General features: G+C 40.6%; 1 protein-coding gene across 2 annotated transcripts in view; it reads left to right on the top strand.

The window, feature by feature from the left end:
• The window catches only part of Snx29 (sorting nexin 29), a 626,724-nt gene that overhangs the window by 357,746 nt on the left and 243,379 nt on the right, over positions 1–25,599 (top strand). For both annotated transcript variants that reach the window (XM_023704394.1, XM_023704393.1), the window contains one exon: positions 2,785–2,891. In XM_023704394.1, coding sequence (XP_023560162.1) covers positions 2,785–2,891 — 107 coding nt within the window. The remainder of the gene's footprint in view (positions 1–2,784; positions 2,892–25,599) is intronic.

Raw genomic sequence — 25,599 nt, 5'->3', positions numbered from 1 at the left:
ACCTGACATCCAAAGTTAAAGGGGAAAAGGTTTATTTGGCTCACCGTTGGTAGAGGTTTCAGTCCATAATTGACCGGCTCCAAGGCAGAATGACACATGACTGACGGTCCTCACAGAGGAGAAACATTCATGATGGGCAGAAGGTAGCAAAGCAGCAAGGGAGAAGACCAGCCTCTTTCTGTCCCTCATATTGTGTCCAGGGCATGGGATTAGGCCACTGCCAAAGCAACCAGTGGGCTGATCCAGGAATCACCCACCCTTAATCCTAGCATTCCACCATGAATCAGCACACACTCTAGGTCCAGCCACCTCTGAAAAGCAGCACCTATAACTGCATGAATCTTTAGGGGGGACATCTAAGTAAAAGCCATAATGGGAGGCTTCACAAATTATTTTTTTTCTGAAATGCTTGAAGCATATCATTATTTTAATTTTTCTGAGAATCCATTGAATATGGATATGAGTAAATTTTGGTCATTCAGAGCAGAGAGCAGGAATCAGGTATCTTTTCGGTTGTGCTCGCATAACCTACCCAGGCACACCAAGCAATGGGCTTTACTGATCTTCTAGGTGTCTCACATGCCTGACAATTAAGACTGTTAATCAGGATTGACATACATTAAATACATACAATGCAACCACTAATTATTTTTTGCTTTTGGCCTATCTTTATATTTGGTCTTTTTAAAAATGGCAATTTAATTTTTTTACCAAAGTGGAAATATCCCACTACATAGGTGAAAGATTCTATCTTGTTGGATATCAGCAGCTATCTTATTTATTTGTTTTTTACCAGGGCAAAAATAAAAAGTTATGAACACTGTAAAAACAATTCAAAATAGAGTGAAATTGTTAATGATTAACTTTTGGGTCTAATATTGCATTGCTGACCAGTGTTTTAAAGCATTATGTTCTTGACTTCAGAGAGAGCCATTATGAACATAAATAGAGAGGTATCTTTATCTCCTGAGATACTTAATTGCCATTTTTCAATTTTGAAACTGATATGTCATGGTCAGAAAAGCCACAAATCAAAAGTTTTAGTTTGATCGGTCACAGTGTTTATATTTGTTATTTAGGTTTGACATTCAGAATTCAATCACAAATGATTCTCTTCACACTGACTGGTTTGTTGAGTGATAAGTAAAGAATACAGAATGGTATTATAACCTGTTACTTTTAGCTCTCCAATGACTTGTCACTCAGATTTCTCTTGTATTGCCTTCTCTGGATACTCAAATATTCCTTTCCTCTCAAGTCTAATAAAGTCCTCTGGACTTGAGAATAGGTAAAGTAGGTGTTGTGCTTGTATCAGCTTAGCCCAGTGGAATGAATGATTCCTCTGCCTTATCTTCCCCTTCAGCAGAGGATGGTTTAGAGGTGCCCACCCAGACAAATTGCTTCTCTCACTGTGTTAATATGAATCCTTAAGCTCTACATCTTCTACTTAGTTTTGCCTCTTCTCCTCTCCCCTCCCTCCCCACCCCTCCCCTCTCCTTTCCTCCCCTCCACTCCCCTCCCTTCTCTCCTTCTCCCCTCCCTCTCTCCTCCTCCTCCCCTTTTTTCTATCTAGATTGAAACTTTAATATCAGCTACCTGCTATTTTTTAACTTTTATGGTTTTTTTGTTTTGTTTTCTGTATAATTCTTTTTCCGTAAGGGCAATTAAAAAGTAAATTGATATTTCAATGGGATTTTAAGAGATTGTAAATGTAAATTAATGTGTTCCATTAGCATCTTTCAGTAGAAGTCCTTTACATTTTCTCCTTAAGTAACTATTTCAAGTTGCAGTCTGTTGCTGATCATTACTGCTGGGTGGAAATGCTTTATTGTCACTGGGCCCTAACCACTGGTGGCTTGGGGACCTGGTGTTTCAACTTGCTCAGCCTTCTTTACTTTCCCTTTCTCCCTGGAGGCCACTCCCTGCCCCTGAGGCTAGGTTTAAATCCTTGTTTTGCCTCTCCTTTTCATCTCTCATAACACACAGGAAATGTAGGCTGCGTACTTGATACTTGTTTTGAAACTGGAGGCTCATTTATATTCTTAAAACACACCACTGGTCCTTTTTCTTACCCACTGGTGGTATTCTTTCCTGTTCTGATTCTTGTGCTTTTCTTGAATTAATCTGGTTTGTTCCCAGTTTTTCTTATTTGCTCTTCTAGATGAAGCAGATACACCTTGTAGTGGAAATAAAAGGGTGTCTGCCTTGCCTGTTTGCTCTCTGACCGTGGATCACTTGCCCTCTAGCCTGGCCTTGTGCTGACCTTGTGTGTTGGTTTAGAGTTTTTCCAGATGCTCTTTGCCATCATTGTAAGGAGGGCTTACAAAGGCTAGTTCTTGGTTCCACATGCAACCTGACCCCACTGCTACTCTATAACAGGCTACAGGCAGGCACTGACTCGTGGCATCACTTTCCTTTTGTTGGAGAAAGAGAAATTTGACCATTATAAAAGATGCGAGTCTAGGTTGCTGCATTGCAGAAGCATTACTTATTTTCCCGAGATGGAGATAAATGCTTAGATTAACCCTGACTCTTTCTGGCAATTCTTACTGTTTTAAAGTGCAGTTTATCATTTCCTATATTGTACTTAATGCTTGAGAATGTTGTCATGTTGAAGCAATTATTACTTATGATTCCCCCCGTCCCCCTTAAGAAGAACCTTCTTCCTGGAGGAACCATGGGGGAAAAATATTTTTTCCTTTAAAAAAGTTTTTAAACTTTTAAAACAGAAAGTTTAGTTTTGATTAGTTTTAAAACTTACCGAGTGTCTTCCTTTTCCTAAAGTTGTGCCGAATCTCTGGAATGTTGATGGAGAAGTCACTGTCCCTGAACAGAAGCCCGGAGAAGTTGCTGAAGAGCTAGCAAGCTCCTATGAAAGGAAGCTCATTGAGGTAAGGACTACTTAGGATTATTGTGTGCCTTTGCTCCTACTTTCACCTGCTGTGGAGATTGGGCCAAGGAGATAACTGAGTGGTGTAGGTGCCTGCCTGGCAAGCACAAGGTCCTGAGTTCCATCCCTGGTACACACACACACACACACACACACACACACACACACACCAGGGTTGTTAGTAAAGAAACCAAACAATTCCATACTCTTCCATATTTAGAACAAAAACAACCAGGATGGATCAGATAAAATCAGTGTAGTGGATAAGAAAAAGTAAAGTTTATTATTTTTATAATATAATTTAATTAGATATATCTGGAATTTATGTTTTGAAAGTGGAAGCTAATTCACATTATACATATCTGTATCTTAGTCTATGTGGGCACTACCTAACAAATAGCACAAAAAGAAGAAAAAAATCTAAAAAAAAAAAAAGAGAATCCCTCCACCTAACTCAGTCACATATTAAAGGAAGAATGCACATTAAAAAGTAGAGTTTAGAGGCGGGAGGTATAGCTCAGTGGCACAGCACCTGCCTAGCAAGCTTGAAGCCATGAGTTCAATTTCCAGTACAAAAAAAAAAAGGGGGGGGGGGAACAAAGTAGATTTTATTTAGGATTTAAAAGATGGTATAATGTGAGGACATTCATCCATGTATGTCATGTCATTATGGATTAAAGGAAAAGAAACATATTATCTTGATAGATAACAGAAAGGTATTTGATAATGTTCATCTTTGCTATCTGGTAAAATATTGTTGACATATAAGAATTCAAGGAACTTTGATATGATAGTGTTTATCAGAAACTATTAATTGTCACCGTACTTAATGGTAAAGCTTGGAGGCTTTTCACTAGTTGTGGGTATATGTTATGATGGTTGCTTGGTGGTAGTGTTATATGTAGCATCTGTGTATATATACATACACAAATCTACAAGTATACTTCCAGTGCTTTCTAGATCTTCTACAGTGAATAAATTTGTATTTTTATGACTAGAAAGATATCACCATTTGTTATAGAGATGCCTAAATTAGACTTGGGCTTCAGAAGTAGGGCATTGGAAAAGTAACCCTGAAGCTCACTTCTGGTTCAGTACACACTCTTCAGAGTGTGTATTGTTTATGTGATAGTGAGCTTTCTGTTTCTACAACAAAATATTTGAGAAAATTACTCTGAAGGAAGAAAAGTTTATTTTAGCTCATCATTTCAGAGGTTACCGTCCATTGTTGGCTGGCTCCTTTGTGGGCCTACAAGGAGGTAATATAGTACATCATGGGGAGAGTGCATGGAAGGGCAACCAAGAGAGATTGCACGGGGCCAGGAATGAGATATAGTCTCTGGGCTGTGCCCTCAAGGTCTGACTTCTACAGACTGGGCTCTACCTGCTACAATTTCTGCTGCCTCCAAATAGTTCCTACAGCCATAAATCCATCAATGGATTAATCCCCTGCTGAGGCTAGAGCTCTCATGATCCAGTCACTTTTGAACACTGCTACATTTCACATAATACCTTCAACATGTGAGTCTTTGAGGAGCATTTCATCTCCCAACTATAACAGTCTGGTTCCTGAATTAACTCTAAGCAAGGGAGATGACACAAGAAGCAATTTGATCTAACACAGGTGAACTCACAAGGAGGCAAGCTTTGGTCTTTGCTAGAGCAAGGTGAAGAAGAGCAAGAACTGGGTTGAGAGTCTGCGGGAGCACGGAAACTGTCCTGTCCCTACATGACCTCTGCTTCCCAATATGTCCAGTGAGGTGAAGAGACTTGTTAGCTAGTGACAGTGTCAGAGTCCCAGGTTGTTGGTTCATGCCCCAGAAGACTAGTTGGAGTGGGAAGGTGGGCCCTTAGCATTGTGACATTCTGTATGTTTTTCTTCCCACTGGATACTCAATCCTTGGAAGGCAGGTGCCTTTACATGTCCATATATTCAGGAGCTATTCATTAGCAAGTGATGAAAAGTAGTCCTTAAATGAATATATTTTTAAGGATAAAAGGATAGGGGTGTCTCAGTTTACTGAATGAATGAAGGGCTGATTAATCAGAGAAGGTGAAAGGGTTATCACACTAAAAAGGAGAGGACTGTATTTCAGGAGACCAGAGGGAAAAGTGCAGTGGCCAAGTCTTGGTATATGGGTGCCCATTAGAGAAAGTACCTCTTGTGCAGAGTCCACTGGGCACTAGCATTAGCCTTGAAGCAGGGATCTCACCATAGATGCAAGGTGCACAGATACAAGCCTGCATAACAGCTTTGAGAAGACAGCCAGTGGCTGCTGGACCTGCTGTGGTAGTTGTTAGTTCATTCAGTGTTTACTGGATGTCTGCTTTCTACATGGGGAAGACAAAAGACAAAGCCCTGTGCTGGGAAATAATAGACAGGTTGGAGGGGCAGAAGGTGTGATGTGCGTGGGTTTGGAACTCAATGGATGAGGGGGAGAAAATTGGTGCTGTAGCCAGAAAGGTAGCTGAGTTAGACAGTAGTGTCTTGAAGGTTGTGTGGCAGTCATGTCACCACTGGCTTTACTATGTGAAAGTCTCATCATTTCTCTTGGATGGCTTCAGGTAGATAGGAGGGGAAGATCAAGTTACACCGGAAGTTCACTGTCAGATCCCCTCACCTTGCTGTCCTGTGAGAGTTAAACTGCCAAAAAAGGGTGCTAGTGGTTCAGGGGTATATGGGTACCCATTAGAGATTTCCTTTGCCAGCCTTTAGCTTCTCTTCCTTCTGTAATTCTCTTAGCTGGCACCAGCAGAATTGCTGCCTCCAGTCGGCAAGCTGAAAGCAATATGAGATTAAAGGAGAGATCTCCTCAAATGGTGTGTACTATCCTAGATTGATTTTCATTCTTCGGTTACAAAATGTGGTTCTTTCATCTATGAATAGATTAGCATTTCATTACACCAAGACGTTTGCTGAACCCTTTGTATTTGCATGAATGAAGTTCTTGCTGTGTTCTTTGTGATGCTGCTCTGTCATTTTGTTAATGGGTTGATTTTTACCCATAGTAATAAACATTTGTGCAAATAGAATAATAAAAGAGCATGGGGGAAAAGCTGAGGCAGTCTCTTTCCATTTGAAAAAGGGAAAGGAAGCAAAGACTTTTTATTTTGAATGAAATGGCTATTTGGACTATCCCAACTATTGTGACTCAGCTGAATGTAAAGGGAATTTCTGAACATGCTTCCTGTCCTTCCTCTTGCTGTCTTCAGAAGCATAAAAATCACTTCCCCCATTTGTGCATGTGCACAACACATTTGTCCTTGGTGTCCTTTAATCCAGTGTCTGAACAGCTCAGAACTCAAACTCCATACTATATAATCATTTGGTAATATTGGGTAAGCTTTAAGTGCCAGCGAGTAGAGGTAGTAAGCGAGTTTGTTTTGGGCCTGGAGGTGTGACTCTGTGGTGAAGCCTATTGTGTGTGAAGCTCTGTATTCTATCCCTGGAAAAGAAAAAGGAAAGAAACAAAGGAAAGAAGAAGTAATTCTGTTGGGTGAAATTTAATCTGGAAGGGGAAACAAAACACTAGAATGGAGGTCATTATAATCCTAGTAGCATGAAGTGTCTATATATGGGTCCAAGTGCTGAGGCTTTTAAATATTAGTGAACTCTTGAGACCCTCAGAAGAATTCCTTGAGGAAGACATCATTGCTGGCTCCAGCTCACAGATGCAGCCTTGAGAGATTTAGTACCTTTCTAAAGATTTCTCAGCTGGTAAGAAGCAGACTGTGATTTGAATCACCCAGGCACTTAAGTACCAGATCACAAGCCTATAACCCTTGACTTGTGTTTTGGAATGCTGAGCTCTTCAAAGGAAAATAAAACAGCAAAAACAACAACAAAAAATCCCAGAAGTTAACAGAAGAGACTATTACTAGTAATGTTTGAGACAGTGAATATGGGCACAAAGAGAACCAGCAGCAGATGGCAGAGCCTGTGGCAACATCAGCATTTGAGATGGTGCTGAGGAGATATTGTGCTCTTCCTCTTGCTCCCATGGAAGGAGGGAAGATCATGTCTCATCTGTGCCTCAAGTGCCTGGTTCTGAGGGACTTGGGAGGACCAGGTGACAAGGGGCTTCCTGGGGGTGATGCGCACATGTCCTTTTCAGCTGTATCTTCACTGTCTGCTATGGTGACAGTGTAGAGTAAGAACCCTATAAGTACTGTACTGCACAGAGTGCCAATCTGTTGAATGGACTCAGTTGTTTACTGAAAGACTTACAGGATGCTGAGTGTGAGTTCTGGAACCCCAGATTGGAAGCATGTTGATCAGACCACCACAGCTACATCTTAAATATATCTCAGAGCTTCATGATGGAAAGAATTAGATATTTAAGAAGAGGAGACATGGGCTTGGTGGGATAGTCAGGCTTCCTTTAGGTACCCAGTTTTTAGGGGAAGCGAAACTCATTGAGAAAATTCCCTGCTGTCTTCTGCATCTCCAGCCTTTGGCTTCTTTTTTTCTCCTCCAGCAGCTTCCTTTGTCCTGTAACAGAGTTGATCAGCATAGGGATGAGCCAGAAAGATGAGGCTGGGGAGATATGCTCCTTATGTGGCCCTTGCTTACTCACATGAAGTTTTCCTTCTTGATTACACACTAACTTATGTGGCATAGCTATTCTATTTTTCTGTGGATAATCTTGTTCTTCATCATCCCAGGTGTGAGCATCAATTGCAGACATACATGAGGCAGTGCCTATGCTTAGGAAGCTAAATGGTCCCCAATAAGGCAGACATGTAGTGTGGTCTTAGGTGAAGTAGGCCTGGCCATGTATTGTCAGGAGGCAGATTGACATGCCAAGGTAGCAATATGGAGCCAAGGCTTCCATGTCATTGTGCAGAGGTTGACTCCTAGCCATAGCTTTCTCCCTCTTTCTTTGGGACTATAGTGATGATGGTCAGAATTTCTTTTGCAAACTCCATCCTTATTGAAGATCTAGACACCAGAAGAGGTAGATATGTTCTTACCAAGGATTTTGAGGATAAAATACTAGCCATATCCAAGACAGATCTAAGACTTTCTTTCTTGCTTCTTACAAATGAATTTCTTTACTTTACAGTCATCTCTAGAGATTTTTCCATTCAACAGAATAACAGTTGGCTTCAAGAAAAATATAGCAAGGCATAGTGCACACACCTGCAATCCCAGCACTTGGGATGCTGAAGCAGGAGTGTCACTGTAAGTTCCAGGCCAGCGTGGGCTAAATAGTGAGTTGAGGCCAGCTTTGACTCTATGTGAGACTCTGCCTCAGAAACAAAATGAAACAACAGCAATGAAACGAGTAACAACAAAAAAGAAAAAAATGTAACATGAAAAATGTAGTATTTGGACTTTGATCCTGCATCTCTTTACTGTTGCCATCTGCAGCTTGGTGACTTAGAGGACATATGCTATTAATTTTAGAATGAATTCAGGTTTGTTACTTTGGGCTATGTGTCCCTGGGCAGCCACCCAGTCTCTCTAAGCCCAGTTTCTCCATTGGTGAAATACATCCAGTAAAACCTAGTAGAGGGTTGCTTTAGGGGTTAAACACACAGTATCCAGGTCAGAGCTTGGAGCAGGTCAGTGTCATCATGCCTCCTTTTTCTTCCCTCTGTTTTGATTTCCCACCACTGCCAGCTGTCTTGGTGGGATGGGAATCCAAGTGCTCTGCCTTTTTATTGGATCACAAATGGGGATTTGACCAGAGCTGGGGCAGTGGGACTCTTAACTCCTGAGTTGTGCAGGAAATCAACAAATGGAAAGCCATTTGTTCAATAGCAAGCAGACCAGTTGTAGTTGATCTCATAAGACTCTTCCAAGGTGATTAAGGCCTAGTTCTTTTTCTAAACCAGATTCCTCTGTTTCTCATTGTTATAATAAATTCTCTTTTAGCTTAGATTAGAATCTGTTTCTGTTCCTTACCACCAAACTATCCCAATTTATAAGCTTTTTATAGATAAAAGATTAATAGATGCTGTTTCTCACCATTTTCTCTTCCATTCATTGAATACCAGAGTTGAGCTACTTCATGCTGCTTCTGACTGTCCCAAATCTTGCTTTCTTAAGTCCATACCGCAGCTGTTGGCGCCTTCTGTGTGCCTTGTACCCAGCACTATCAGTTCACCCTTTGCAAACAGAGCTTTACTTCCTTCCATATGGCTAGGCTCAGCTAGCTGTTGACTGATTTTTCAAATTATAGGATACTTATCATTTACTGCATGAGAGTAGTTAAGTCCCTGAATTTTTGCTCATGGGTGAAATAAATTGTATATTAATGACATTTATTCTCATTTAAATTATAGTTACTATTAATAGAAAAGCTTAAATATCAAGCTGATAAGAAAATACATCCATAATCACATGCTGTAGATAACTGTGGATGTGAGAACAATTTTAGTAAATGCAAGGGTTCGTGAAGCAGCTGGGACCTCAGGCCCAGTGGTCCCACCAGTGCTTGCTTCCCAAATTGGCACCCACTTTTGATGTATCTGGGAGTGATTTTCTGCAAGCAAAACATGGGCTTTTTTTTTTTTTTTCCCACTACTAGGAGTTGAACTCAGGACCTTGCACTTGCCAGGCAAGCACTTATTCTACTGAGCCATCTCCCCAGCCCAGAACATGGGCTTTTAAACAAAATACTGGAATTCATGTAAGGACTTGAGAGGAAGAACTCAATTAAAATCTATCGTAAACTTATGCTCAAAAGAAGAGCATGATATAAAATTCTGTTTGTTTCATTTTAAAATTGTATGATACTGAGTAAATTAAGACTAGACTGTCACCTTATGTAAGAGGGAAATAGATTTGTTCCCCAAGCAAAACTGAGTGTTTAATACTTGTCTGTGTTTGATTGAAAAGTGGTAAAGAGTTCACTTGTAGCAGGAGAGGTGTATTTCTCACTAGTGTGCATGATTAAGAGGGACAAACCTTTTAGGAATTCTTAAAATCTTTTCTTATGGAAAAGTTGACGTATATAAAAAAAAGAATAATATAGTATTCCTGTATCCTATTACTCAGCTTCAGCTGTTAGAAATTCTTGGCCAGTTTTCCTCTTTAATTTGTCCAACTCCCTATTCTGTTGTGGGGTTTTGAATAAAGTTCCAGATTCTAGATGATTACATTTCCAAGTACTTAAGAATCTATTTTAGAAAGGGGGGATTCAAATAGAAAATGAATGGTCACAATAACAATAATATGTATTAAAGAGTCTCATAACAGATCTGTGCTACATCCATCCAGTGAATCTCAGATTGGACTGCCGGAGAGAGGGACTTCTTTGAACAGAGGGCGTTTTGGGCTGGGGTCCCTTGCAAATGTTCCTTTTCCCCAGGTTCCTAAGAAATGAACCTCAGCCTCTAATTCATACAGAATGGCCACACCGTGGGCTTTTCTGCCTCTTGGATCTGCACTTTGCTTAGTTGTTTCTGTTGACTCCAGTTAATGACACAGGCAGTGTCAGAAGCCCAGCTGCACTGGCCCTTGGACACTGAGGGATTGGAGATAAGGAGGGCTGGCCACAGCCTGCAGGGTTTTATCTGAGTGTGGGTTTCCCTGCTTCCAGGTTGTGAGTGACTAGGTCCCTGATGAAGGTCTTTCAAAAGCAGAAGAGACAGCTGTGTCCTACAGGCAAGTCCAAGAGTGTTCATTAAAAATATTTTTAGGTTTTTTGTTTTGTTTTGTTTTTAGACTACTACTTCAATAATTTTATAGATGAACCAAAAGTGTTTTTATGTAAAACTTAACAGAAGCGTATTCAGAGTCTCTTGGACCCATCACCTGACTTAACAGTTATTAGCCCAGGGCCAGTCTTGCTTCATCCTTGTCATTATATTTCCTCAACCTCAAATAGTGTTTTTTTTCCCATAATTTTATTAATAAATAACAGTGAGACAGTTTCACATCAAATTGGTGGGACAGTTTCAATAATTAACACATTGCATACATTCTTCCTAGTGGTTAATTGCTGTACAAGATGTGGACATGATATCCTATTTACAAACACCATTAGAACAAATCACTCTACTCATTAAGAGAATGTAACTATATATCTATCCTAACCACTTTGAATACACAGATACAAAATGGACATTCATCTGTATATGTTTTTTTGTTATGTTCCATTATTTGAGTATTATAGGTATGTAAACTCAGCAAAATATTTTAAAAGAGTCCAGTAGCCCAAAATAGTATTGGGTCTTCCGCTTGACTGGCAGTGTCAGAAATTGTTGGCAAGAGTACCCTACAGCTCAACATAACACCATGGCTTTACTTCTTATATTTCGTTTTTATACTTTTCTACTGGATGGTTAAGACCAAGGTAAAGCAGGACCTATGCAACAAGAGTTGTAGCTTTTGGGTCTTATAAGGCCAGTGAAATCCCCTCAGGATTTATCCTCAAATAGTGTTTTAAAGGAAATCCTGAGTATTGTGAAATACACTGTTAATAAACATAAATGCTCCTTAAGAAAAGGAAAAAAGCTTTATAATATCACTATAATACCTAAAAATTAATAATAATTCCTTGATATCGAATGTCTGCTGTGTGTTTAAATTTCCATTTCAGATACTTAGGGGTCTACAGGGTGTTCAGGGTCTCACTACTAGATCAGACTCCTAGTGATTCTTCTGTTTACAGCCTCCCAAGTTCTGGGATTACAGGCTTGTGTCACCACACCTGGTCTCAATTGCTGTCTCAATGCGCCCTGGGGGTGGGGTCGGCACAGCAGGCCTGGGGATTGAACCCCTGACCCCTGTGCCTAATCCACAGAGCTACTTGGTCAGCTTTGACTAATTTATTAGTTGAAGAAACTGGTTATTAATCCTACAGAACTACTTTAGTTAGTGCTCTCTGAGGGCCTGTCATGTGCTTGGTACCCTGTAACCTGTCAGGCTTTTGGTGGCATTTATTTATTTAAAGCAAGCAAAAATATTGATGACAGTGATGGTAATAGCAGTTAGCATAAGTTGAGGGGTCATTCTATTGGTAAACACTATTAAATACATCACATGAATTGTTTAATTTGATGATTATGGCTTCTTTACAGGTAAGGAAACTGAGACTTGAAGGTTGTAAGTGACCTGCACATGATATGGGCCTGCTAGCATGTTACAACCCGGATTTGCCCTCAGCTGACTGATTTCAGAGTCGGTGCTCTGTCTACTACCCTCTGGCTTTTTTGTTCCTGGCTAGAAATAGGAGTTGGATCTTCCTTGTCACCTAGCTTTAATTGTGAACAACTCTGAGTCAGGATGGTGAAACCAGTGATAAGTGTGGCACCTCTTTGCTTGTGAAGCCCAAAGAAATGATTGAAGGGACCAAGAGGAAGAATAGAAGCCAGTTGTTGCTGTCAGACCCTGGGCATCTGCTGTGACTTCAAGCCCATACTGATGTCTCTCGTGCTCATCAGGCCCAGTCTGTTGCTGTGTGCCAAGGTGATCTGGGCAGTGTGGCTTACTTTTGGCAGTGCTTCTTATCAGCTGTTATGGTTTGTATCTAGGTGTCTGCACAAAGCCTCATGCAGCCATTGGGGTGGCTTCTAGAGTTTGTGATTAATTCATGATCCAAGGCTGGGATTATGAGTGTGAGTGCTACGCCCACCCTGGGGCAGATAGCCTGAAGGCAATAAAAGGAAAGGAGAAAGGCTTGCCTCTGCCACTGCTGCCACTGCTCCTCCCTTTGGCCTTTGCTCTTGGCTGTTTTCTACTGCCATGTATTCTGCCTTAGAGCCAGTCGAGTTTAGTCTGCAATCTCCACTAACTAATAAACCTTTCCCTCCTTAATTTTTGGTGTCAGGTATTTTGTCCCTGCAATGAGAGAAAAGTAACCGAGACACCAATTTTTTTTTTTTTTTCCATCAGCCCTGGCCTTCCTGTCACTAATAGTGTTTGGGCTGAGCATACTTAACTATGGGTAACAGCCTCTCTGCAGGTGTGCCCCTGTGCCAAGAGCTTTTATTCTTGTCTGTCTTTTGGGTTCTATTTTCTGGTAGAGCTTTGGCATGCCAATTGCTGTGTCATGGTGGAGTCACCACCCTCAGTAGATACTGGTATCATGGCCTTGCTGTTTGCTCAGTTGGGTTCATCTGGTATGTTCTCTGTTGCCTCATTTCTGTTGAGGCCTCTTTTCTGTTGATGTTCTGTTCTATAACTCTGGAGTGCTTGAGAATGAACAGATGAACTCCCATAGAGAAACCTGTGGAAAAATGATCCAATACTCCTTTTTGGACAACAGATAAAAATACATGTAATTATAGTGGCTGTTATTCAGCTTTTCAGACCCATACTATTTTGGGCCTGTTTTATATTTGCTTTCTTCCTTGAGGTGGGAAGTGCTTCTTGAAGATTCTTCTGGGCCCCCAACAGGAGACATCTGGTGATGATAGAAGGGTTCAGGAGGTACCATCTTGTTGGGATTGGATATGCCTGGTGAAGGGATGGGGTTGTTCCAAATGCTAAATGTGTTGAGCCTGATAGTAAAACCAAGAGCTTGTTACTCACTGTGTGGGGTTGTGGAAACTGGGGAGGGGGCATGGGTCCACTGAACTCTAGCTTGTGGGCAGAGCAATGAAGAACTATCCTGGACAGTCTTTTTGAGCTGTATTTTTGCTTAACACTGTCCAGTAGCTCATGTTTGCCTTTAGAATCATGGGAAGGTAAGTAACATGCATCCAATACTATAACACCCTCCATTCTGTGGCTCTTGTCTCCTTCTTCAGCCATGTTTCTCATCTTGCTTGAACTTGTTTCAGCTTCCCAACTACAAACTTTTACACAGATAGTTCCTTCCCCTCCCCATTTTACCTGGCTGGGCTCTTCTCACCTTTCAGATCTTATCGTGGGAGCCTCTGCTCTTCTGCACTGCTGAAGACTAAGTCTAGTTACCTCTTAGGTATCTTATTGCATCCTGTGTCTCTTCTCTTGGTCCTGATGATGTACTATTTTGTTTTTGCTTTTCTTGTCTTTGTTCTTGTTTCATTCTTTCCCCACATCCTCTCCTGTGCTGTAAATTCTATAGTGATGGCTATTAGGTTGTCCTGTTGACTGTTGTAGCCCCAGTGTCCAGCATGATTCCTGGCATCTGGTTAGTATGTGTATCATTTGGTGGTCTTTTTGTTGCATGTAGCAGAAAACTAGGCTCCAACTAGGTGTGGCAGAGATTGTATGATACTTATTTTATCAAGCCTCATCCCACATTTCTCTTCCTAAACACGTAGAACAGGTGCATTTCCTAGTGTCCTTTATGTATAGTTTAAGACTAGCTTTGGTTAATGGTCTATAAATTAAAGTGATGAGAATCATCCCAGGCTGAAGGATACAAGAGCTAGGATAGGTTTTCTTGCTTCTTGGTTTTCCTGCCATTTGACCCTGGAAGCCATGGGTTCTCTGTGGCTTAGCTACAAGATGACATTAGCCTGGATCCTTGAGTCCCTGCTTGGAATGGACTATCCTTTTCATGTCACTGAATCCACTAAAGAATTTGTAAGAGCAGGAATGGATCTTTGTTTGTCTAGCTACAGAAATACTAGGATGCCTGTTACTACTGCCTAACAGTGCTTGTCCTAATTATCTCTAAAAAGGATATCTCTTTGCCTAAGAAAAAGTCTGGCTTTATGGGCCCGCTGAGCATTAGGACATGAGTTATATCACCTGTTTACCTTAGCTACTGCCTCTACTATTTTAGGATTGATATCCCTCTTGGTAGGTTTTCCCTTATACTCATAGATTGCTGTGATCAGCCTTGGACAGTTTTTCTCTGAGGTACACATTCAGAGGAGAAAGCAAGAGTTCATTTCCAGAGCTTGCAGAGATTCTCCTTTTGGTTTTCAGCTGATTAGGTGATCTACCTTGTGTGCTCATGAAGAGCCCATGTAGCATGGGAAATTGAGTTTAGGGAGGAGGGAGATAACCCTGGGGTAAGTGGATACCAGGAGGAAGACAACCCTTGTTCACTTTAGGGCTCAGTAAATGAATGAAGGAAGGAGTGCCAAACGAGTAGACTTACCTTGCCTTATGGGGCCCATATACTACTGGGGAATTAGATTCATATAAAGTAATTTGTAACAGCAAGTGGTCAGTGAACCTATTAATAACATCTGAGCCCCATTAGTGGAGGGGAAGGGTTTGGAGTCTCAGAGAAGACAATGTAGGGATGCTTGTTTCTAAGGCAAACTTTGAAAGCAGAAGACTTTGCCTATGACACAGGGTAGGAAAGGGCAGTCCAGGATGCAGGAGCAGCATGTGCAAAGGTGTTGACCAGTTGGGTTTGTCTTGAAACAGAGGACTGATAGGCTATGGAGAGAGAAAGAGGTATAGTACCTTCAATTTCTTGCTAGTGTGGCCTGCCATTGAGCAAGTCTTTGAGGTTTCAGAAGTTTTCTTTTTCTGTTCTCAGCTATTTGATGGAAATTCCCTTCTAAATCCCAGGTAGGAATGTCTGACTTATTTAAGATTTAGTTTTAAGATGTTCTGCTTGTTGGTCCTAAAGGGCAATGCCAGAAGACTTTTCAGCTTGAACAGTTTGTGGCTGATAGAGCAGTGTTGCCTAAGGGTATGTTGTTTTAGAGATATCACCTTGAGATGTCATCTTCAGACTTAAGACTTTGCTTCTGATAGCATGATACTCTTGTTTGTTTTATTTGAGGGACCTGAAACCTTCTGTCACTTGCCTGGGTTCTTTCTCCATGAGGATGACACAAAGTCCAGAGGCCTTGGTGTTAAGCCTGCAAAGACAAAAGGTTCAGCTCACCTGTCTCAGCTTGTTTATAAGAGCTTTTGCTGATGTTAACCTGAGCAGTTGCATGTGAAATAAGTAGGTACTTTCACCAGACAGTTTTATTCACCTAAAAATTAAGGAATAAATGAATTATTGAATTACAATAATTCAATAATTATTGCTTTTAACTGTCTTCCAGCTGAAGACCTTTCTAAAACTTAAAAACAGATTCAAAAGGTAGTGTATGCCTATAATTCCAAGTATTTAGGAGTAAGAGGCAGAAGGATTGTAAGTTTGAGGGCATCCTGGGAAACTTAACAAGACCTTGCCTTAAGATTTTTTAAAAAGAAATGGTTGGAATGTAGTTCAACACTATAACAATTCTCTAGCATGTGTCAGACCCTTGCTTCATTCCCCAGTACTAAGGGGCTGAGAGTGGAATAAGAAAGAGAGAGATGGAGAAACAGAGAGATAGAGAGACTTGAAATTATATTCAGAACAATCTTAATGGGGCCAGGGAGATGGCTCAGTAGAATAAGCGCTTCCCTGGCAAGTGCAAGTGCCTGAGTTCAATCCCAGGTTCCGCCAAAAAAAAAAAAAAAAGAACAACCTTGAGGTTTTTTAACTTCTTTCATTTCATCAATCAAGTGAATTAAGAAGCTCTATAGAAAAAATGAATTGGTTATTTTTATTTAATACACTTTGGGGCATGTTTGAGTGAATTAAAATAAAAGCAGAAAAAGCACTTGTTATTCTCTTATATGGGAAGCTGCAGGTATCTTTCTCAGTGATTACTGAGATTCTTGTCACCTATGCTAGCTTAAATTTAGTGCTTATAATTTTCTAGGCACATTTCTGAGCACTTTCTTTATATAATTTGATCCTTACAATAACTTTGTGGATATTATTCTTCTCCTGATGTTATAGAGGAGGAAATTGAGGCGTGGTGAACCTACTGATTTTTTTACTTATTTTAAATTTATGTATTTGGTACAGGGTCTCACTACACAGCTCAGACTCATAGTAATCCTCCTGTTTTCAGCCTTTCCAGTGCTGGGATTACAGGCATGCACCACTACACCTGGTCTTGGTGGCCAGCTCAGTGCACCTGGGGGCAGGGCTGGGGCTGGTGTGGCATAAGGTGCTGGGATTGAACCCTGTTCCCTATGCTTGCCTAAGTAGATGCTTAGTCTGCCGAGCTATCTCACCAGCCCTTGGGAACCTACTGATTTTTAAGGTAACATTAAGAAATAAAAGTAGAGCTGGCAAACGCAAGGTCTTGAGTTCCATCTCGAGTACAAACAAAAAGAATTGATAGTAGGGCTAAAGATCAAATTCTAGACCTGCAGCTCATAACCCCTGTCTGTTGATGGAAACAAATATGAATCCAAACTACAGGAGATAGTGCTCTGTCCCCACATTGATTAGATTGGAAGAACCAGGTCAGGGCTCTGAGTGTGCCTGAGCCCTGTCACTTCAGCTCCATGAACCTCAGGATCCCCATTTGTAGCCTGGGAATAATCATTTGCAATGTGTGGCATTTATAGATCAGATGCAGTTCATTTGTATTGCTTCCTGCGCCTCCTTCACTTTGTGTGTGTGTGTGTGTGTGTGTGCGCGCGCTATGGATAGAACTTCTTTCATCTCACTTACTTGCAGACACAGAGAGTGCTACCCCTCAGTTGCTCAGTCCTGGGCCCTGTCATGTACAGAGTATCCCCAAGTGTACTGTTCTCTTAACCCTTGCTTATGTGGTGGACTGAGCATGACTTGGTGGCTCTCTTAGGAGAATGAGTCATTCTTGGCTTCTGAAGCCAGGAAGGTCCACAATTGCTCCCACTACCACTGAGATGAAATGTTTAAATTTTATTACAATACTTTATTACATAAAAGATACGTGACCATTAATCCCCCTGAAAACATTCACCCTCACTTGGAACACATTTAACCCATCCCTCTTGCCACTTACTGAAGCAGTTCTGGAGGTTTTCTTTCCTGAGTGTCTGCAGTTGCACTGTTGTGGCTGCTTTACTATTCTGAATTGATTTAAAATGTTGACCTTGAATGGTCATTTTGACTTTAGGGGGAGCCAGAAGATGCACAGTGCCGGGCACAGTGAATAAGGTAGATGAGGACATACCATAATGTTTTTATGAACCTACCTTTCTGCTGGGTAGCACTTATCAGCAGCATTCACTGAAGGTTTTTTTTTTTTTTTGTTTTTTTTGTTTTTTGTTTTTTGTTTTTTAATTACATCTCATAGACATTTAGGAAAGAGGACTTCTGGAACTGCTTTGAAAAGTGGCAAGGATGATGGAATAAGTGAGTTTGAAACAAGGGGAAGTATTTTGAGAGAGATTGATGGCAGTGTGCCTTTTACTGTAATAAATTTTTTAAAAATGTATTTGGTGCAGGTTCTCACTACACAGCTTGGACTCCTAGTGATCTTCCTGCCTTCAGCCTCCCCGGAGCTGGGATTACAGGCATGTGCCACCACGCCCAGACTCAGTGGCCGGCTCAGCATGCCCCGATCCCTGCACTTGCCTAAGCAGGTTGCCTAGTCTGCTGAGCTATCTCACCAACCCTTGTCATAAATTTTTAAATATAAAGATTTATCATATCATTTTATTGCCTGTTGTATGTCAGCAGAAAGCACCATCCTTTGTCCTTAATGACTGGTCTTGGTTTTTTGTTCTTACCCTTCACTTAGGGATCAAGACTATTGTGGCTCAGATATGCCCCTAAGGCCTGATGCACTCATAGTTGTGGCTTTTGGGAGATAACTGGATCATGGTGTATGATGCTGAATTGGTCTTCTGTCTTTTGTTTTTGTTTGATGGAATCAGGGATTGAACTCAGGCCCTTGTGCTTGCCAGGGAAGCACTTATTCCACTGAGCCATTGCTCCGGCTCTGAATGGGTCTTCTGAAGGGTTTAAAACTGATTGTGATACTGGGAAGTGAGGCCTGGTGGGAAAAAGCAGGTCCCTAGGTGTGGCCTGAAAGTGTATTATATATTCTGCTTCCTGCCTGCCACTGCCCTGCTCCTCCATGCCACCCTGCCTTGCAGCTAGCAAATTATGAATTTACAACCCTACAAGCTGTGAGCTGAAATAAGTCTTTTTCCTTTTAAGTTGTGGGTATTGGGGATTGTGACTCAGCAACAAGAAAATAACTAATACATGGACATAGTTCCTCTCTAGGTAGATTCACCCTTTCCATTACAGCCTATACCTGCCTTTGTCCATTCCCAGGCTAATTCTCTACTTCCCTACTCACTTGTCGAGTGGCTAAAGACAGCCTGCTTCAAGAACTGTTCTGCATGTTGCTGCGCCTTTGAGTCCAGGCCTCATACAGTCAGAGCTCCAGGGAGAAGACAGCTTTCCTTTCCACATTGTTGGTTACCTTCTTCTTGACTCAGGAATGCACTTTCAAGGATGATGTGTAGTGTGGTCACTGCTTTCCTCAGTACCCACTATTATGGTGTCCATATTTTTCAGGTTTATCACCAGTCTTATTTGGAGAGTCTACCAGAATTCCTAAACATTCCTCCCCTTCCTCCTAACCCAGGAACTTAGGCTTGACATGTTGCCCATAACTTTCTTAGTTTTGTTTTTCAGAAAACAACTCTTTCACAACTTCCTTTGTGGCTAATTTTTTTCCCGACAGCATCCTGCTTTTTCTGCAGCTTCCGTTGACGAAGGTAAATTTTACCTCTCAAGCCGGTGAAGCTGAGAGCTGAATATACCCTGTCTCCTCAGGCTTCCTTGGCATGACTCACAGGTTCCATTTTCAGTACGGAAAGCTCAGCCTGCCAGGGCAAACTGTCAGCCGCTTTTTTATGGTGACAAGTGCTTTTTAAAAGTTTCTTTTCCCCTTCGAGGAACCTTTAAAATGCCCAAATCTGCTTACTTCCTTGGGTCATGCAGGCAACTCTATGCCCTGCTTTGGAAAAAGAATGATACTCATTTAGCAAAGATTGAAATTGGTTGCTGTTGATTTCTCTCCCACAGCTTGCAGATGGTTACAAAAAATTGACTTTTGAAATAGCGAAGGGAGAGCAGCTTTACAAAAACTTGAAAACTTTATTTGAGTGGAGATCAAGGCCTGTGCACCCATGCCTTCTTTCCCAAGCACCTAGGATGAGCATTTCCAAAAACAAGTCTTGAGTCTCAGTTCTCCTCTGAATCATTGTATTCTGTAGGAATGACGCAACTCCTAGTATGTAACATGTGGAATTATTTTCCCTTTGTGAAGAAAACTGGATTTAAATGGCAAAATATTCTTTTCTTGTCTTCTTGAAAAACCTTTTGTACCTAAAAGCTTTTAAAATTATTGGGAAGTCCCCTCCCTTTGCTCAGGCTCAGGAGGAGGTCTCAGTTTCTCAATAAATAACCTAACAATTACCTTCTGGTGTTTGAGGTTGAATGGCTTTCATGGTGTATATTTTAAAGTAAAGTGGTGGTCAATTTTGATGAAAAGTGATAAGATTGAGTGGATTACATCAGCTTTCAGCAGTTAAGGTGCCATTTTTCACCTGAAGCTTTCTGAGAGTAGCCCTTATGTATTTGAGAAAAGAGATGTAAATTTTGAATAATTTTTTGATACACCGAATTATAGCTATTTTGTTTCATCAAGCACTCCATAGTTTCTTGATCATTTCTAGGTGAGCAATTGCTTCTTTCTGGGACTCTCACCCCCAACTCTCCCTGACTCTCTCTCTCTCTTTCTTTTTTCCATAATTTTATTGAGAAACAAATAGCAATGAGACAGTTTCAAACCAAATTGGTAGAACAGAGTCAATAATTAACACATTGCATACATTCTTCCTACTGGTTAATTGCTGTACAAGATGCGGACATGATGTCCTATTTACAAACACTATTAGAACAAATCCCTCCATTCATTAAGAGAATGTAACTATTAAGAGAATGTAACTATTAAGAGAATGTAACCATTTTGAATACACAGATACAAAATGGGTATTCATCTGTATCCCCTTTTTTTGTTAAGTTCTGTTATTTGAATATTATGGGTGTGTTAACTCAGCAAAATATTCTAAAAGAGTTCAGTAGTCCATAATAGTATTGGGTCTTCTGCTTCACTGGCAATGTCAGAAATTGTTGACCTGAGTCCCCTATAGCTCAACATAACAGCATGGCTTTACTTCTTATACTTCGTTTTTATACTTTTCTATTGGATGGTTAAGACCAAGGTAAAGCAGGACCTATACAACAAGAGTTGTAGCTTTTGGGTCTGATAAAGTTAGTAAAATCCCCTCAGGATTTATCCTGAGATCCTGTACCTCAGATTGTAGAACCTTTGTCAGTGTCAACCATACGGATGAGTCACGGCCATTGCTTGTCCAATGTGCTCTCTGTGAAAGCCTGAGAGAATGTTTTCTCTTCATGTGACTCTCCTTAGGCACACTCTACATCATCGATCACTTTCCTCTTTGGCCCCATAATCTCCTTGATCAGAAATTTTGGGACACTACTGAGTTACGTGACTTTACAGTACAAGATATCTTACGTCCTGAGTCTTAATTGACCTTGGAAGGCTAGAGCCAAAATGTTGGCTTTCCTTGCGGCCCTCCTTTTTCTCTAATTTTGGTCTGCCAACCTAGGTTGTTAACCCTCCAGAAGAGAAATTTATTGTTATTACCATACAACCTAGGCTGTTAAGCTTAACCTCACTATCTGTCTGAATATCAAACATCTTAGGCATAACATGGAACAGGTATTTTTCATCAAGTATTGATATGTTGAACTTTAAGTCCCTACAGAATATGATGAAAAAACATTTAAAAATTAGAATGTATTTTAAAAATAAGCATAAAGAATTACATACTTATGTTTACACATAAGTCCAAAAATCTAACCATATACAACCTTGAAGCAGGACAGTCCCACAACATTCCTTTTCCTGTCTCTTGCCTTTATTCACTGCCCTCTTCTTTTTGAACAAACATCTACCCAAGAGACAGCACAGCAGCAACTGGCATGTCATGACAAGCAGCCCATATTCAGAAGACCAGAATGACAGTCTCTCTCTTTATATCTCTGACTCTTAGTAGGTATTGAATTTACCACTGAGCTACTTCCCCAACCAAACTTTTTTCTATAACAGACAGAATCTTTAGTTCTTGCAGGCCTTATGGACTTCGTTGCAGCTGTTCACCTCTACTGTGGTAGCACCCTAAATACAAGTAGGTATGGGTCTGTGCCCATAAAGCTTTATCAGAACAGGCAGGGATCATTTTTGGTGTACAGGTTGTAGCATGTCACTGTCTAATATAGATAGTGCTCCTGCTAAAGATAGTGATACTGGCTGTGTTCACCATGCAACAGGAGTCATTGCTGCTTTGAGTACCTGTCACGGACCAGGTAGTATACATATTTACTTCTCACAGATTCTTTAAGGGAGGATACATGTGATCATTGGCATTTAACAAAGAAACAAATTGAGGTTCAGCTTGCTTAAGTGGCTTGCTCTCTGCCAGAGTTCTCAGTGTTTGGACTGTTGACATTTTGGGCCAGGTTGCCCTTTTATGGGGGGGCAAGCATCTGTGGATGAGTCTCATGTGTGCAAGTAGATTTTACTTAGATTCTTTGACTTTAGACCCTTTCTAATTCTCATATAGTTGTCTTTCTCTCACCTAGCAGCTAAAAACAGAATATCAAGAGACAGTAGTAACACAAGAACAATAAACTATCAAGTAAAGTTCAGTATATATTTTAAGCATTGGGCTGTCTTTGAGTTCTAGGCATGTGTTTATCCAGCAACCTTCAGGACATCTCCATTCACTTGTTAAAATAGATTTTTCTCAAGCTTGATCTTACTGACATTTTGGATAAGATAGTTCTTTCCTGTGGGAGACTGTGCTGTCCATTGTCAGATGTTCAGTAGCATCTGCCCACTGGCCTTTACCTACTAAAAGCCAGTGACATCCCTTTTTTCCAGTTGAAATCTTCCAAAAAGATTTCTAAACTTTGTCTGCTATCACTTGGTGGCAGAAATGACCTTATTGAGAACTACTGGTCTAAAGACATTTCTAACTAAACAAAACCACTGCAGAATTCTGGACTTGTCCTCCAGACTTGACCCATGGTTTCCTCCATCCTTGTAAATAGTATTTTCTTCCCCTCAGCCATGTACTTATGTTAAAAAAAAAAGGGTGAGTCATTTTTCCTGCCTTTTTTCCCCTCACCATATCTGGCCACTCAGTGAGTTATATTGACTCCTTTGTGAATATTTATAAAGCCAACCACATTTTATGAGTTTAACCTAGCACCTTCTTTTGCCTGGAATACTACCAGAAGACTCTGATGTGGTCTCCCACGCTCTCATGGCGACCTCCCTCTCCCTCCTTACCTGTCAGCACATGCCTGCTTATTCTACTTGCAAGCCTTCTTGTCTTGTTCCAAGAAAAGCTAAATTCATTCTCTCCTCAGAGCCTATGCATTTCCTATATTCCTTTTGCCCCCATTTTTTGCATGGCTCACTTCATGTCTTTCAGGCCTCCATTTCACCCCCTCAGTAAGATCTTCCCTGATAGTCCAGTCTGATTAGGGAGCACTCTTTGGGTGATTAATCCATCACTTTACCGTGTTTTACTTTCTTAATTGAAATATCATGATCTCTAATCAGCTAGTTTATGACATTATTTGTTTCTTTATTGCTTATCTTCTCTCTAGAAGGTAAGGGTGGTGATTATCTCCCTTGCCTGCTGAATCCTGAGCTCAGGGAATGTACTCTGCATATGGCAGGTATTAAATTTTTGTCTGTGGCATGAATATTCTAGTGTTTCTCCAGGAGGATGGCTGTATAATGTGACCTTGCTCCATGAACAGAGAAAGATTTTCATCTTTCTCAGAATTGAAGCTCTTTCATTTTTATTGTCCTGAGTATACTTGATACTTAAAGCTATCACTTTTCTTCTTATCTAACTTTGCTGCTGCTATTCATCATCCTTTGTACCATGCTTAAAGGATTTTTATCTCAGGGTAAATTTTGATCATATGAAGAGAGATAATCTGCTTAGAACCTTGTTCTGTCTTAGTACATGTTGTAGGAAATTATGTAGTATGCATTATACTTTCACTGTTGGAATCTAGGTGTATGCTATCTAATGATCCTAGAAGGGATGGATGGAGGTGGGAGTCTAAAGAGAAAAGGATGTGGGTGAGAAAACTTTTTCTAAAAAGGGCCAGATCCTGGATAGCATAGACTATAAGACTGTATGTCAAACCCTAACTTCAGCCAAGTAGTGCCAAAGCAGTCGAAGGTAAAGCAGGAGATTTGATTGTGCCCCAGAAAGGCTTTATTTATGCATCTGATGCCCAAAATATAAAATAAATTTCTGTAGTTAAAAGAAGAAAACCTCTATATATTTTTTTGTACAGATGCTATAATTTTCTATTTATTGTTATTGATTGTGTTATTTGCTGTCTTAGTCTGTTTGGATAGTTAGGCTGTTATAATTTGGTAGTTTAGAAACAAGAGAAATTTGTGTCTCTGGGTTTTAGAGGTTGGAAAATCCATGATCAAGGCAGATGCAGGCCTACTTTGAGATTTATAGAGGAGCTTTCTTGCTGTATCCTCCTGTTACAGGAGAGACAAGGTTTCTGTGGGGCCTCATTCATGAAGGCAGAGCCCTCATGGCCCATTCATCCCCAGAGCTCTCATTCTGCTCATGCTGTTGCGATTTCATACAAGTTTGGAGGGACACAGACTGTAACATCTCCTGTTCTGTCTCTTTGGGATCTGCCTGCTAGATAATGCCTTTTATATACAGTACATGTGTAATATCTTGGGGCCACGTTTTAAGATAGATGAGTGTTAAAAGATCTCGTTAGTACACATTTTCTGAAAACATTTCCAAGTCAAGAGAATTCTTTCTGGAATTTTGAGTAGCCTCTGGATTTATATCAGGTCAATTTTTTTTGACATCTAAAAGTTTTCAACAGCTGGTTTTCAAAAAGTGATATTCAAAAACACTAGCCTGAAGGTCATGTGGTCTGAATGTGTGAGACTCTTTTTGTCTTGGAATTCAGCAGATAATGAGCAGAAGAGGATGTGACTTTAGTTGTTTCACTGCCTAGAAAGTTCACCTGGGAACTGCCTATCTTTGTTGCAGTCAGTAGAGATATTTAGTGCATGAGTGTGTTCTGCTTGCACATATGAGAATAGTCCACACGTTTAAAAAAAATATTACTTTGTGTAAGATTAAAACCTAGATTTTAGCCTCCCTTAGACAAAGCTTTGCCTGTGTAATCAGTACAGACACATACAATGATACATCTTCACAGCACTGCTTATGATGGCAAGGCATTCATCACAACTCACATATCCAGCAGCAGGAGAGGAGAGGTAAAGATAAGGTGGTGTGGCGTAGCAGTCAGCCTGGCAATGAAAACGGAGAGGCGCAGCTATACATAGGAGGATCTCATGGCTGTTAGGTGGCTTGAAGGAGGCAAGTTATAATAGGAGCCATTTATATGAAAATCAGGGAGCTATAGACTAAGTTGGAAGTGGTTAAGGAAGTCACACTGTGATAAACTGTACAGAAAAGCAGAAGTGACAGACTTAAAAGTCAGAGTAATGTTAAGATGGGGGAGGACTACACTGGGGAGAGGGTCTCAAAGGTACCTGGACATTCTGTATCTGTGTGCATTGGGTATACCAGTTATGTTTTGTTACTCTTAATTTCTACATCTACAATGTATTATTTTTTATGTTTGAAATATTTTATAATTTTTATGAAAGTAGATTATCTAGAAATGTTGGGCATGCATTCATTCACAGTAGTTAGTTGGCTAGAGCCATCATAGCTGGGTTCTTCAGATGTACCCTGCCCCTTCCAGTTTTTCATACTCCTTAACTACTCATGGCCCCTCAGTGTTTCCGACTCAACTTGTCTCACCTGACTTCAGTGGCAGTCATCCCATCCTTGTGTGCTAAGGGATGTAAACCATCTGCCAGAAATCATTCTCATCTCATGTCTGTCT

The sequence above is a fragment of the Octodon degus genome, unplaced genomic scaffold, assembly GCF_000260255.1.
Source record: "Octodon degus isolate 3935 unplaced genomic scaffold, OctDeg1.0 scaffold00195, whole genome shotgun sequence".
In the NCBI taxonomy this organism is placed as follows: Eukaryota; Metazoa; Chordata; class Mammalia; order Rodentia; family Octodontidae; genus Octodon; species Octodon degus.
Note: the sequence above shows the minus strand (reverse complement) of the source record. Positions and strands in the feature narration are given on the sequence as shown.